The sequence below is a fragment of the Oryza glaberrima genome, chromosome 6 (assembly GCF_000147395.1).
Source record: "Oryza glaberrima chromosome 6, OglaRS2, whole genome shotgun sequence".
NCBI lineage: Eukaryota > Viridiplantae > Streptophyta > Magnoliopsida > Poales > Poaceae > Oryza > Oryza glaberrima.
Window position 1 is genome coordinate 27,067,018 of NC_068331.1, and position 11,726 is coordinate 27,078,743.

An 11,726-nucleotide genomic window follows, 5' to 3' on the forward strand; every position below is an offset into this window, starting at 1 on the left:
ATAAATGTTACTCCTCATGTTTGGCTTCAGACCTTCAGTATGGCTGTGCGCCTGTGTTTACTTGTCAGTTGCCTGTTCTATCTCTCTGTTTTTTTTTTCCTACCAGTAAAGTAATAAGAATGGGTTAATCTGTTAGTTTGGCTACTTCCTAACAGGTTAACACACACTTGGTCCTGCAGTCCTGCTAGTCTTAACAAATGGTCAGATGCCGAAGCTGTATTTGGCCTATCTACAATGTAGTACAGGATGTTTGCTGGAGTTGTCTAGTTGTCTAGTTGACGGCTCAGAATACATGGTATGGAAAATAAGTATTTTCTGTTTTCAAGTACTTTGGGTGTCCTTGCTTCACAAAGGAATAAAAGTGATACTCTTTGGGTGTCCCTGCAAATTGAGACTGATGAGATGAGAATCGAGATTGCTCTTTCATCAGAAGCCAAACAGTTTGATGAACCTGCCTTGCTAAATGTTGGCCAGTAAAAATCGGTGTTGCTAATCTATATTCAGAAACGAAACTGCAGAAGAGTAGCAGTATATAGCAGGGTTTCCCAAACCGCTGAGGCCGAAGTTACCGCGCCCCGGAGGTAAGCACGGTTACCGCACGGTAACCGTGAAAAACCGTACAAAACTGTGCAAAAATTATCAAAAATTCATTTTTTTTTTAAAAAAAATTATTTGAATTTGAGGAGGTTACCGTGGTTTTTCTATTACCGTACCCCCACGGTAAGGCCGGTAACCACGGTTACCGACGATAATGTAAACCCTGGTATATAGTCCCTTGGTTTTGATCATGACAGAAGTCTGAAGGCATTATATTGATACTTGAATTTCACAGAAGTGGAAATGTACAACATAGAGAAATCATAATTATGAATATAGATATTACAAGACAAGCAAAAACTATAGACAACAAATCAAATAAACTAATGCTAAATCAAGGGTGTATTCAGTAAAGGAACTGAAGGAAAAAAAAGAAGTCAAAATAACTTAAACACTCCATATCTTGCTGAAAATTGTTTGGAATCTGTTAGTTCCTAGCTTCTTAACAACCTTCTTTGCATCAAAGTCCCCAGTATCAGCTAATTCCTTCAGGCTGCTGAAATGCTCTGATGATATGATCTTCTTCCTTCCACTGTTGGTATCTGCCAGGGACAATATGGCAGAAAGGATCAAGTCCTTTGCCACCAATTTTCCCTCAGCTGGATCAAGCAACTGCAGCAACCTGTTCAAATTGTCGCCGTCTTGGATGAAAATCACGCGATTCGGATGAAGCAACAGCAAGCTGGAGAGCACTTGAGCTGCCATTTCGCGAACCCGACATGATTTTGCTCCAAGCAAGCTTGACAGTGCACTGAGATAACCTGCTCTGCCCATCATCCTGTTGTACTCCTCAGAAACCTCGGACAAATGCCGCAGAATTTTCAGTGTGCACTCAAGAACGGCGTAATCGCCATTGTTGAGGTAGAAGAGAAGCCAGCCAAGAACATCTGAGCTGATGAGGTCATCAATGGAGTTCACGGAGGAGAAGCAGAAGAACCAGATGGCTGCAAGGGCGACCTCCCTTGCCTTGTAGGAGTATGGCAGGTCAGGGTATATCAGCTGGAGCAACGACTGGATCACGCCCATGCTCACGGCCTCTTCCCGGACGTCGGCGTCGTCGAGCGCCATGGCGTGGAGGAGCTCGACGGCGCCGAGCTTGCGCGCCTCCTCCTTCTTCTGGGACAGCTTCACCAGCTCGGTGACCACGCCCTGCTCCGCCATGAACACCTTCACCTCCTCCACCCGGCTCAGGTTGCGCAGCACGGCGAACGACGAGGCCACCAGCTTGCCGCCGCTGCCGGCGTCGCCGCAGGCGTGGAGCAGCGTGGTGAGGCCGCCGTGCGCGCACACGGCCCACACGTTGTCCGAGTTCTCCGTCAGCTCGCGCAGCGCCTGCGCCGCCCTCTCCTTGGCGACCGCGGTGGCGCCGCCGCCGGCGGCGACGGCGGCGGTGGCGGCCGCGTCGTCCAGCAGCTGGACGAGCGGCGCGATGACGCCTGCCTTGACGAGCATCCCTCTGTAGGAGTCGAAGCTGGCCACCATGGCGACGGCGCCGGCGGCCTCCTCCTGGAGGCGCGCGTCGCTCGACTCGAGGAAGCCGGTGAGCAAGGCGACGCCGTCGTCGATGTCGACGGCGACGATCTTGACGCACACCTCGTCCTCCGCCAGGAGCTCCCCGATGGTGGCCAGCGACTGGCTCCTCTGGACAGAGCCGCCAATCCTGACCCTGGAGAAGAGATCCCGCATGTAGAACATCTTCTCGCCGGCGCCGGCGTCGGCGCTGGGCCTCACCGCGACGATGGCCTGCGACGGCGACGGCATCCCGGAGGAAGCCATCTCCCTGAGCTGCTTCATGTGCGCCTCCAGCTTGGAGCTCAGGTTGTCCAAATCACTCCTCAGCCGGAGCCTCCCACCCTTGTACGTGCCATCGCCGCACTGCGACGCCATGGCTTGGATGCTCCTCACCGTCGCCGAAGCCGACGCCACAAGCTGCACCAGCACGCCATGCCTCTCCTCATCGCCGCCGACGTCGACGCCGAAGCCGACGCTGCCGCACAGGGAATCCAGGCCGGAGCAGAGCTGCCGTAGCTTGTCCTTGATAGACTGCCATTTCGCCGGGAACTGTGGGATGGAGCATGTCAGCGAGGAGGACGCCATTGCCATGGACCTGAGCACCTCGAGAGCTTCTGCTGCTGCTTCACCATGGCAGCTTCCATCCACTGCTCCTTCCTCTGCAGCTTCTCCCATCTCTGCAGCAACAGCAATGCACACACAAACTGCCTACCTATGTAATGCAGCAATGCATCTTCTTGGAGTTCAGAGTTGCAGCTGATAACAATGCTGGTGAGTTGGGAAGTATTAATGATGGAGTTGATGATGCAACTATGTGACAAATGTTTTTGTTTTGTTTTGTTTTTGTACACGTACTACTGCACCCGTGTGTATGGCACTGTGACTCTGTGAGTGAAGGTAGATGCGTGTAGTGTAGACTGGTTGGTGATGCGTGCATGTTACTACCATCTCCTTTGATCTGTCCTCTAGTTACCCCTCCTGACTTGATGCTTTCTTCTTCCATTGGAATCTTGCAGGCATGTATTCCCTGCAATTTGCATACAAATCCAGCTTGTTTTCTTATGTAAACCCAATTACTCCATCCGTCCCATTATAAGTGATTTTTCGTACCCAACTTTGATCGTCTGTTTTGTTTAATTTTTTTAAAAATATAAGTCAAATATAAAGTACTATTTATCATATAATAATAATAATAATACTAATCATAAAAAAAATTAAATAAGACGGACGATCAAAGTTGAATACGAAAACTCATGGTTGCACTTAAACTGGGACGGAGGGAGTAACAATTTACTGCGATTAGGTGTGTAGTTGAATGGAATGATGGATTATATCAGTGGGTGTGTTGGGTGAGTGCAAAAGAATATTTTTGGATTGGAGAATGAGAATGAGAATGAGAATGTTGCCTGTATTACACTAATCATCTCCCTGGGATGAGACCATGAGCTACAGTTGAGCCTGATGATTATGCAGTGCTCATCATGAACTGTTGAGACATCATCAAGTGTACCTTTCCTTTTTCCCTGACTAAAATAACAGCAAAAGCTTTACGCTTCTCTTTTCTTGTTAGTATCCATGCATACATGTCCTGGCATTTGGAAGAGAAGCTCCTCTTGCTGTTGGGCACCTAACCTGAGCCGTATCTCCGTATGAAACTTCAAGGTAAAGCCACAGTACAGCAACAGCTAAGCTCAGTCTATGCTGCTAATGAGTTCATCTATTGCATTTTCTCTCTGTTTCTCTCTACTTTTTTTTTCAGTTTTTTTTTTCTTTGATTGTGAGTGCAGGATCTGGGCCAGGACATGCTGCGAGAGAAAGGCACTCGATCTATGCAAAATGTGTTCTCGATTGCGTGTGTGCGTATCTAGTAAGGTGTCTTAAGAAACCTTGGAGTTTAAGCTTGTGAGATGTGATGGGATATTATTATGGGATGGATTAGTCAGGAGACAGGCATTCATTCCAACGTGTAATTGCACTTTTACTGTACGGCAACTGCAATGAAACATAGAAGAAAACGTTGTAAAAGGATAGTACATGGTCGGTACTACTAACACTTTTATATGGTTATTACGACCATTGTCGTCGGAATGGGAAAACAACGGTTAAGATCTGTTCAGACTCCAGAGTAGAGAGCATAGCAGATCGGTTCAGATAGAATCTTGAGAATTCTGACCTGCACCCACTGTGGAATATATTTTATTACCTTCATATCTTGCACAAGAAATAGAACTATATTCATCAGTTTTATCGATCTGCTCTTTGGGATGGATGACTATTACTATGATCTTAAAAAGCAATTATGTGATTGGGGTTTATCCAGATTTTGCTTAGTTCTTTAACTGTCCTGATATCTTCCATCGGCAGCAGGACCAACAAATATGCAGGACAACATAGGGCGGCCAATATGGCAATGGATATGGTTGAGAAGAAGACTGTCAATTTTGACCGAAATTTTCTTTTGGCATAGATTTTTATGTAATGGTTCTTAGTAAATTTTACTTAATTTGTTTCACCTTTTATTACCATTATTTTGTTTAGATCATCCTTTTATTAATGTTTTCATCTTGGATTGAGTAATCTTGCTTTGTTTCACTTTAGACCACTCTACTCTCTTCTCAAACATACGAACAATTTCGAATACGTCGGCTCCTACTTGCCAATAAACTCTGACAGTTAGATATAGATTTTTTTTTGGCTGTAGCTTGTTGAGCAAAGGCCGGGATATTCTATTCTATTATCTAAAAAAAGATATAGATTTTTTTTCCTGACATATGACAAGTTGGATGTAGATGGAAAAAAAATTTGAGGGTGGTCTAAGGTACCACCAAGATAAAATTATTCAGTCTTAAGTGAAAACCTTAATTAAAAGATGGTCGAAAGCTAAACATCAATAACAAAATGTGGTCCAATGTAAAATTTACTATTATTAATATAAGTCATATAAGATGCACTGTGATATTTTTTTAAAATGAACTATATAATCAACACTAAGCTTATAAACACCAGAATTGCATAATGGATAGCATGAACAATTCAACATGATATTATGGTATTGCAATTAATAGGAATTCAGCTATATGAAGAGAAGAGAGTTGCCTGGTTGGTGAGTGGTGACTGGGTGGTGGTGTTCATGTGATGGAGCCGACAGATGAGGGAGGCAAGGATGGACCATTTGCTCAGTGCAGCATTAGGAGAGGGTACCACATCTCTACTCGTATTCCATCTGCAACTGCAACAGCATGCGTACCACAATACTACTACGTATACTAGGACCATGCATACGGCTAGGCAAGGCCTACGGCCAAACATGTGATGTAGTACTACGGTTTTCATGGCTACCTTTGAGGCAGACACGCTGTTATTATTGCTACTTGCTTTCAGCTTTGTTATTACTGATTACTGACAGTCAAAGTTGGTGCTACTCAGCTACTGAACTGCTACTATTTTCACACTTCTCACCTATCCAAGGCAATAGTATTAAGGTTGTGGCTGACAAGTGGGCCCACCGTAGCTGCCAGGGACCCACCTGTCGGATGCAGTCTGCAGTGACCCAGTCAGTGACTATCAAAGCGACTTGGCTTTGTTTTGCCTCCGGAATCTTGCTATTCAGAAGTATTAAACGTAGATTACCGACAAAACTCATTCTATAACCTCTAGGCTATTTTACGAGACGAATCTAATGATATATATTAATCCATGATTAGCGGCTGATTATTATAGCATCACTGTAGCAAATCATGGATTAATATACCTTATTAGATTCGTCTCGCAAAATAGTTTAGAGGTTATGGAATGAGTTTTATCAATAATCTACGTTTAATACTCTAAATAACAAAACTTTGAAGGGCTATTTAATAGCTCGGAGGATCTAAACAGGACCGATCATTGCAGAAACTCTCACTCTCTGAGTCACAGTTAGAGAGAGCCATGTGGCAGTAGGAGCAAATAACACTGGAGTGCAGGCATGTAAGGATACTGTAGTGTCATCAAGTGTCAGCTTCGGTTGGCAGGACAAGAAAGGGACAGGAAACAGCTTTGCTTGCCCAAAGAAAGTTCACCACATTATTATTCAACATTAGTATGTTACAAAGGCATGGTTTATATTCAAACTTTTTTCTTCAAACTTTCAACTTTTCCGTCACATCAAATGTTTGAATACATATATGGAGCATTAAATATGGACGAAAAAAACCAATTACACAGTTTGCATGTAAATTGCGAGATGAATCTTTTGAGCCTAATTACGTCTTGATTTGACAATGTGGTGCTACAGTAAACATTTGCTAATGACGAATTAATTAGGCTTAATAGATTCGTCTCGCAGTTTACAGGCGAAATCTGTAATCTGTTTTGTTATTAGTCTACGTTTAATACTTCAAATGTGTCCGTATACTTCAAAAAAAAAATTTTTGGCACACGAACTAAACACAGCCAAAGACAACAAAATTATTCAGCAATGTTATCTCTACAAGAAATGATGCAGCATTTGGCAGTGCTAAATTCGGCTTGAATCCCTCCCAAATATGAACCTCCGAGTCCAGTCGGATACCACCAGCATCCGTGTGCGCCAACTCACTTGTTTGCTACACAAAACATGGAGGAAAGAAACAAACTCTCAGGGTAGAATTGCAGCTAAACGAATTGTAGTAAGCTCAGAGGCATGATGCAAGAGATAAGGCTGTGAATGAAGTAGAGAGCAGTAGTAGAATGAGATGCCATGGTTGATTTCTTCAGAGTTCAGACAGATAGTAGAGTTCAGACAGATGGTAGAGGATGGCCTTGCTGCTGACAGCAGGTTCTTACCTTGCATATACAGAGTACCAGAGCCACTGAGTGCTATGGCCCATGGAAACCCAGTCGCCTGGGAGCTCTGCAGCAGCTTGCTCTCCACCCAAGGGTGCAAATTGCCCAAGATGCTTGTACCTTGAAAACAAGGACATGGAAAGATAAACAAGCATAAGTAGAGGGAAATGAGCTAATGTTACAAAAAAGATTTGGCTCAATTAGCATACATTTGCAGTTTTGCACACCATACATGCAAAAAAATTCTGTCAAGAGCATATCTAATGAAAACAAGCTGATTACAGGCCCAAATCAATACTATGCAGGTATAACGATAAAGCTAAGTACCGGAATGGGCGGAAATTGTGCCGTCCTGATCCTGTTCCTGTCATGCGCAACGGACCTTCTGGATGTTCTTTGCATTGGTCCATCTTGTTAAAACATTCAGCAAGATAGTGTCCTTGTTGTGCTGCAACCTGGCAAAGTTTCAAGAAATGCAGAATGTTCACACGTGCAAGGTTTCTTCTTCACATATTACAACAAATCTGTGATAAAATATCATTGGGACATGACTTGCATATGGAAATGAAGGCAACCTGAGCTGTTGCTGGAATACTTTTAACTTGGGAATCCACATGAGACAGAGCTTTTTTGAACTCCTCTATGTTAACCACCATCGACTCCTTGTGAGAATCACCTATGGCATCTTTTATCAAATCCCTAATGTCAAGCATGTGCATACTTTTCATATACAGTTCTACTTGTGGGTATCTTATACAAATGTCTTCAAGAACATCATTTATCTCTTTGAGTGTTAGAGTGCCGGAGTTGTCTTTATCAGCCATTTTAAATACTGTTGAAATGTCATCCTGAAAGAATAGGAAAAGTAAGTCAGCGAATTGATAAAATATAAACCCAAATGCTGGTAACTCAGATGTTCATGGTGCTTGTTATTAGGCCAAATATAAACTTTTGAGTGCCTAAATGCATGTATGGCCTACAGAAAAAAAAATCAATACTTTTGACATTATCTTGCAACCAATCTATATATTCACAAGGCACTGTATACTTGCTAGCTTCCTAATGCAAACATGTGGCTAACATGATCAATACAAGGTATGGAATTGTAAGTCAATCACTATTGGCTGTCAAACAATATATAAGGAATGCTTTGGACATACCATTATTTTCCTTTGAGTTATTGAAGCACAGTCACCAATTGCATATATATTATCACACTCATGAACTCTTAACCATTCATTAGTTGCCAAGACACGCCGATTAGTCTGTTAAAGGAGAGAACATTTGGATACTTCAATTAAATGCTTGAAATAAAACATGATCAGGCAAACTGGACAAGTTTCAACTTTCAATACCAGCAGACTAAACGACCTTATTTAAATTTAACAACCTGACCGATCTGTTGCATGAAGTCCATAATGACGGGACGAGTACCAATGCCAGCAGACCAAACAGCCATTCCATATGGTACTGATACCTCACCAAGGGATTTGCTCTTCATTGTAATTAAATCATCAGAGACCTTTACCACTCTGAACCCTGTGTTCACCTCAATGCCGTCTCTCTGGAACTTCATTTCAGCAAATGTAGCTATCCGTTGGTCAAACCTGAAACAACACATAGTGATCACACAGGAAGGATGAAAAGGTCATCTGCTGATGCTACACCTGATGGTATCAATGTTAAAAAAATATGGAACTGTTGTTTTCATAATGTTTGAAATGCTTGCCTAAAAAAGGAACCTCCAATGCCCCAAAACTAGTCATAATATTTAGCAGAAAACAGATACAACTACAACAAATTTTCTTCTTCAGATGGCTAAAACGTTTTCTTGAAAGTAGCAAGGGCCTTACATGTTCAATATATGTTCACCGGACTGAATAATTGTTATCTTCACAAAATCTTGAATTGCAGGATATAGCTTCACCAGATCCTCAACAAGAAAATCATGCATCTCTGCAGCAAATTCAACCCCAGTAGGCCCACCACCAATAATTACAAAGTGAAGAATCTTCCTTTTCTCCTCTTCACTAATGTTAGGAAGTGAAGCTTTTTCAAAGCAGTCTATCACATTCCTCCTGATCTTTTGAGCATCCTCTACTTCCTGACTTTTACAATGCAAACTGTAAGTCGAGAATACAGTAAGTAGTTCCATGAATGTTATTACAACATACTGAATACTTATCCTGTACTAAGGAGTAGGGGCTAAATTATGTAACAGAAGCAAATGGTTCAGAGGATGTAATGATATTGGGTGGCTGAGTGGCTCCTCCAGGGAAAATATTAATCAATCTATTGCATTGGGACATCGCAACAAACATGACATATATATACTGAACAAGTTTGTTTGTGTGTGTGTGAAGGATGATAAGCAACAAATTCAAGCCTAAGAACATCCAGACCTGGGAACCGCGAGTGCATACCTACACATTCTACCAACTGAGATAGGCTCAGTTCTTGGAAGAGAGTCTAGGGTTGGAATATGAAACATAACAGAACATGGAAGGCTACTGAATGTCGTTCAGGATTTTTACCTTCAGAAAGTAGCAGTTCTCCATCACACCAGGAGTGTTGAATGTATTTACTGTAGCCCCAAGAGCAACAACTAAATAATCATAATCAACCATAAAATCACCATTGCCATCAAAATTTGTTCCAACGGCAGACCGGCAATGGACAGCTTTCTTTGATGCATCAATCTTGAAACACTCAGCTTCATAGAATGCAACATCTTTCCTTTTCTACAAAAGAACAATAGGGCACAACCACTCAATCAATGTGTCAGTCCACAATTCTGCACTCCAGCAACCACAGCCAAAGTAACATAGATGGCTAAATTAACATGGCTCAAGAATTTCTATTGATGAACACACGGCATACCTTCTCAAGCATCTTTCGTATCGGAATTTCTATTGATGAACACAAGGCATACCTTCTCAAGCATCTTTCGTATCGGTTCAACGATGCTGCGTGCCTCTACAGTCCCACAAGTCACACTCGGAAGCAAAGGTGTAAATGCAAAGTAATTCCGGGGCGATATGACTTTCACTTCATACTTGGAGCAGTCAAGATCTTTGAGGAAGGACGTCCCAGCCCAGCCAGTCCCAAGAACCACAACCTTCTTCTTCCTGGGAGCCTCCTGAGATGTCTCTGATGATGCATTCTCTCCAGCAGAATCAGCATACGCCACAAGGCCTCCACCACTGCAGAGCCAATAAACAAATCACAGAATTAGCAAATGCATATACAAAAAGTAGTAGACGGATAGGTTCTGAAATCTGAAATCTTGGGACCGATCTTATGGATAAAGTCGTTAAAGGGGAACTATTTTTTATACAGTACAGTGGATGGATGATTGATTATCCAAGTGTCAAAGAACAAAACCTCAAAGTCTACTGTTCTATAGCGTCAGATAGAGTTGTAGATCAAACAGGAAAGTAACTACAAAACCGAAAAGATGGGGAAAGGGGGGGCTAAAATGGACAAAAAGATAACCCACAAAAAGGGCAAAATTTTAGAAGATTTCAGAGTGAAAAGAGATGGCCATGGCCGCACCTGGCTGCTGCAACAAGAAGCGCAGCGGTGGAGACGCCGGGGTGGATGATCCTAGCCTCGCCCAAGAACCGAGCAGCAGCACGGGACGCGAAGAAGAAGAACCCCATCCTCCTCTCCTCTGTCTCTGTCTTTCACACCTCTCAGTTCATCCAAATAAATTCTGGATTTCTAGGATCAGCAGCGACAGGTACAAATGCAGGAAAGCGATGGGGAGAAAGGGGAAGATGTGGAAAAGAATCTGAAATCTGAAAGGCAGCCTACCTACTTCTCACAGCTCAGTTTGTCCCTGCTTCCCTGAGCATTGGGGCAAAGCTCTTCACTTTCTTAACCAATCGAGTAATCAACGATGATTCGATAAACCAGCCATCTTTCCGGGAAGAACTGATATTCTAGTGGACACGAATACACGACGGCAGATCACGTGGCACGAATTCGGGATCTGATGCAGTCAAAACATAATGACCCACATATGGCCGTGTTTCTTTGTATGACTGGACCCTGCTGCACCAGTTGGTGGATGATTTTGATTGATTAACTTGGCCTCACACGTAATCAATCGGATCTACTAATAATACTACATCCGTTTCTAATAATACCATCGTTGATTTTTTATCACACATTTAACTATTCATCTTATTATTAAAAAATATATAATTATAATTTATTTTATTGTGAGGGGTTCTATCATTCAAAATATTTTAAGTATGATTTACATCTTATATATTTATATAAAAATGATGAATAAAATAAATAATAAAAATGTGTTTAAAAGTTAATGGTATTATCTAAGAAACAGAGGGAGTAATGCTTATCTCACACGCTGATATGCTGTTCTCCCGGGAAAATCAACTGCTGATACAGAACAAAGCATGAACTGTGCGTATGAATTACTAGAGTGGAAAAAAGAAAGAATGTATGCACAAGTGGGCATTTTGTTAGCTAAAGGCAGTCACCATCTCAAGGGTATAGAACAGTTGCAAGGAACAAAACGTAGCAGACTAAGCCATGACACGTTCAGATGGCGCCATCAGGGTACAGTTTACAGGACTCATACCGTTTCAACCAAAAAGAAAAATAAAGTCAATTGGCAAACATTGAAATGGAATGATGGAATATTTTTTTTATGGAACGAATGATGGAATATGAGATAATGATATCTATTATATACTTAAAAATCTATTAAAACATTGTACAAACTTTTTTAAGCTGCAACTTGATACTCTTATAAACGTTTCTAAACCGCCATGCATCACTCTAAT

At 42.3% G+C, this 11,726-nt stretch overlaps 2 protein-coding genes across 3 annotated transcripts; both read right to left on the reverse strand.

Moving 5' to 3' along the window:
* Positions 1-714: 714 nt before the first annotated feature.
* On the reverse strand, positions 715-2,906 carry LOC127775842 (uncharacterized). The gene has a single exon (XM_052302149.1). The coding sequence runs from the start codon at positions 2,782-2,784 to the stop codon at positions 985-987; it is 1,800 nt and encodes a 599-aa protein (XP_052158109.1). The 5' UTR covers positions 2,785-2,906; the 3' UTR covers positions 715-984.
* A 3,540-nt stretch (positions 2,907-6,446) lies between these two features.
* Positions 6,447-10,894, reverse strand: LOC127777517 (external alternative NAD(P)H-ubiquinone oxidoreductase B1, mitochondrial). Of its 2 annotated transcripts, none has more exons than XM_052304125.1 (11): positions 10,729-10,894; positions 10,468-10,591; positions 9,845-10,115; positions 9,447-9,653; positions 8,766-9,016; positions 8,303-8,519; positions 8,073-8,177; positions 7,488-7,760; positions 7,240-7,367; positions 6,913-7,032; positions 6,447-6,692 (listed from the first exon to the last, which is right to left on the reverse strand). In XM_052304125.1, the coding sequence occupies exons 2-11, from the start codon at positions 10,572-10,574 to the stop codon at positions 6,605-6,607; spliced, it is 1,767 nt and encodes a 588-aa protein (XP_052160085.1). In that variant the 5' UTR covers positions 10,575-10,591; positions 10,729-10,894; the 3' UTR covers positions 6,447-6,604. The 2 variants fall into 2 exon arrangements, with proteins under 2 accessions (XP_052160085.1, XP_052160083.1); XM_052304123.1 differs by having other exon boundaries at positions 10,468-10,627.
* Positions 10,895-11,726: the final 832 nt, after the last annotated feature.

What these genes read in the sequence shown, in the direction of transcription:
- LOC127775842 (XM_052302149.1), bottom strand. Translation starts at nt 2,784, where the DNA reads ATGGGAGAAGCTGCAGAGGAAGGAGCAGTGGATGGAAGCTGCCATGGT.
- LOC127777517 (XM_052304125.1), bottom strand. Translation starts at nt 10,574, where the DNA reads ATGGGGTTCTTCTTCTTCGCGTCCCGTGCTGCTGCTCGGTTCTTGGGC. An exon ending in CTTCTTGTTGCAGCAGCCAG is followed by an intron (nt 10,116 to 10,467) that starts GTGCGGCCATGG and finishes TTGGCTCTGCAG; the next exon opens with TGGTGGAGGCCTTGTGGCGT. An exon ending in GTATTCCAGCAACAGCTCAG is followed by an intron (nt 7,368 to 7,487) that starts GTTGCCTTCATT and finishes AAACTTTGCCAG; the next exon opens with GTTGCAGCACAACAAGGACA.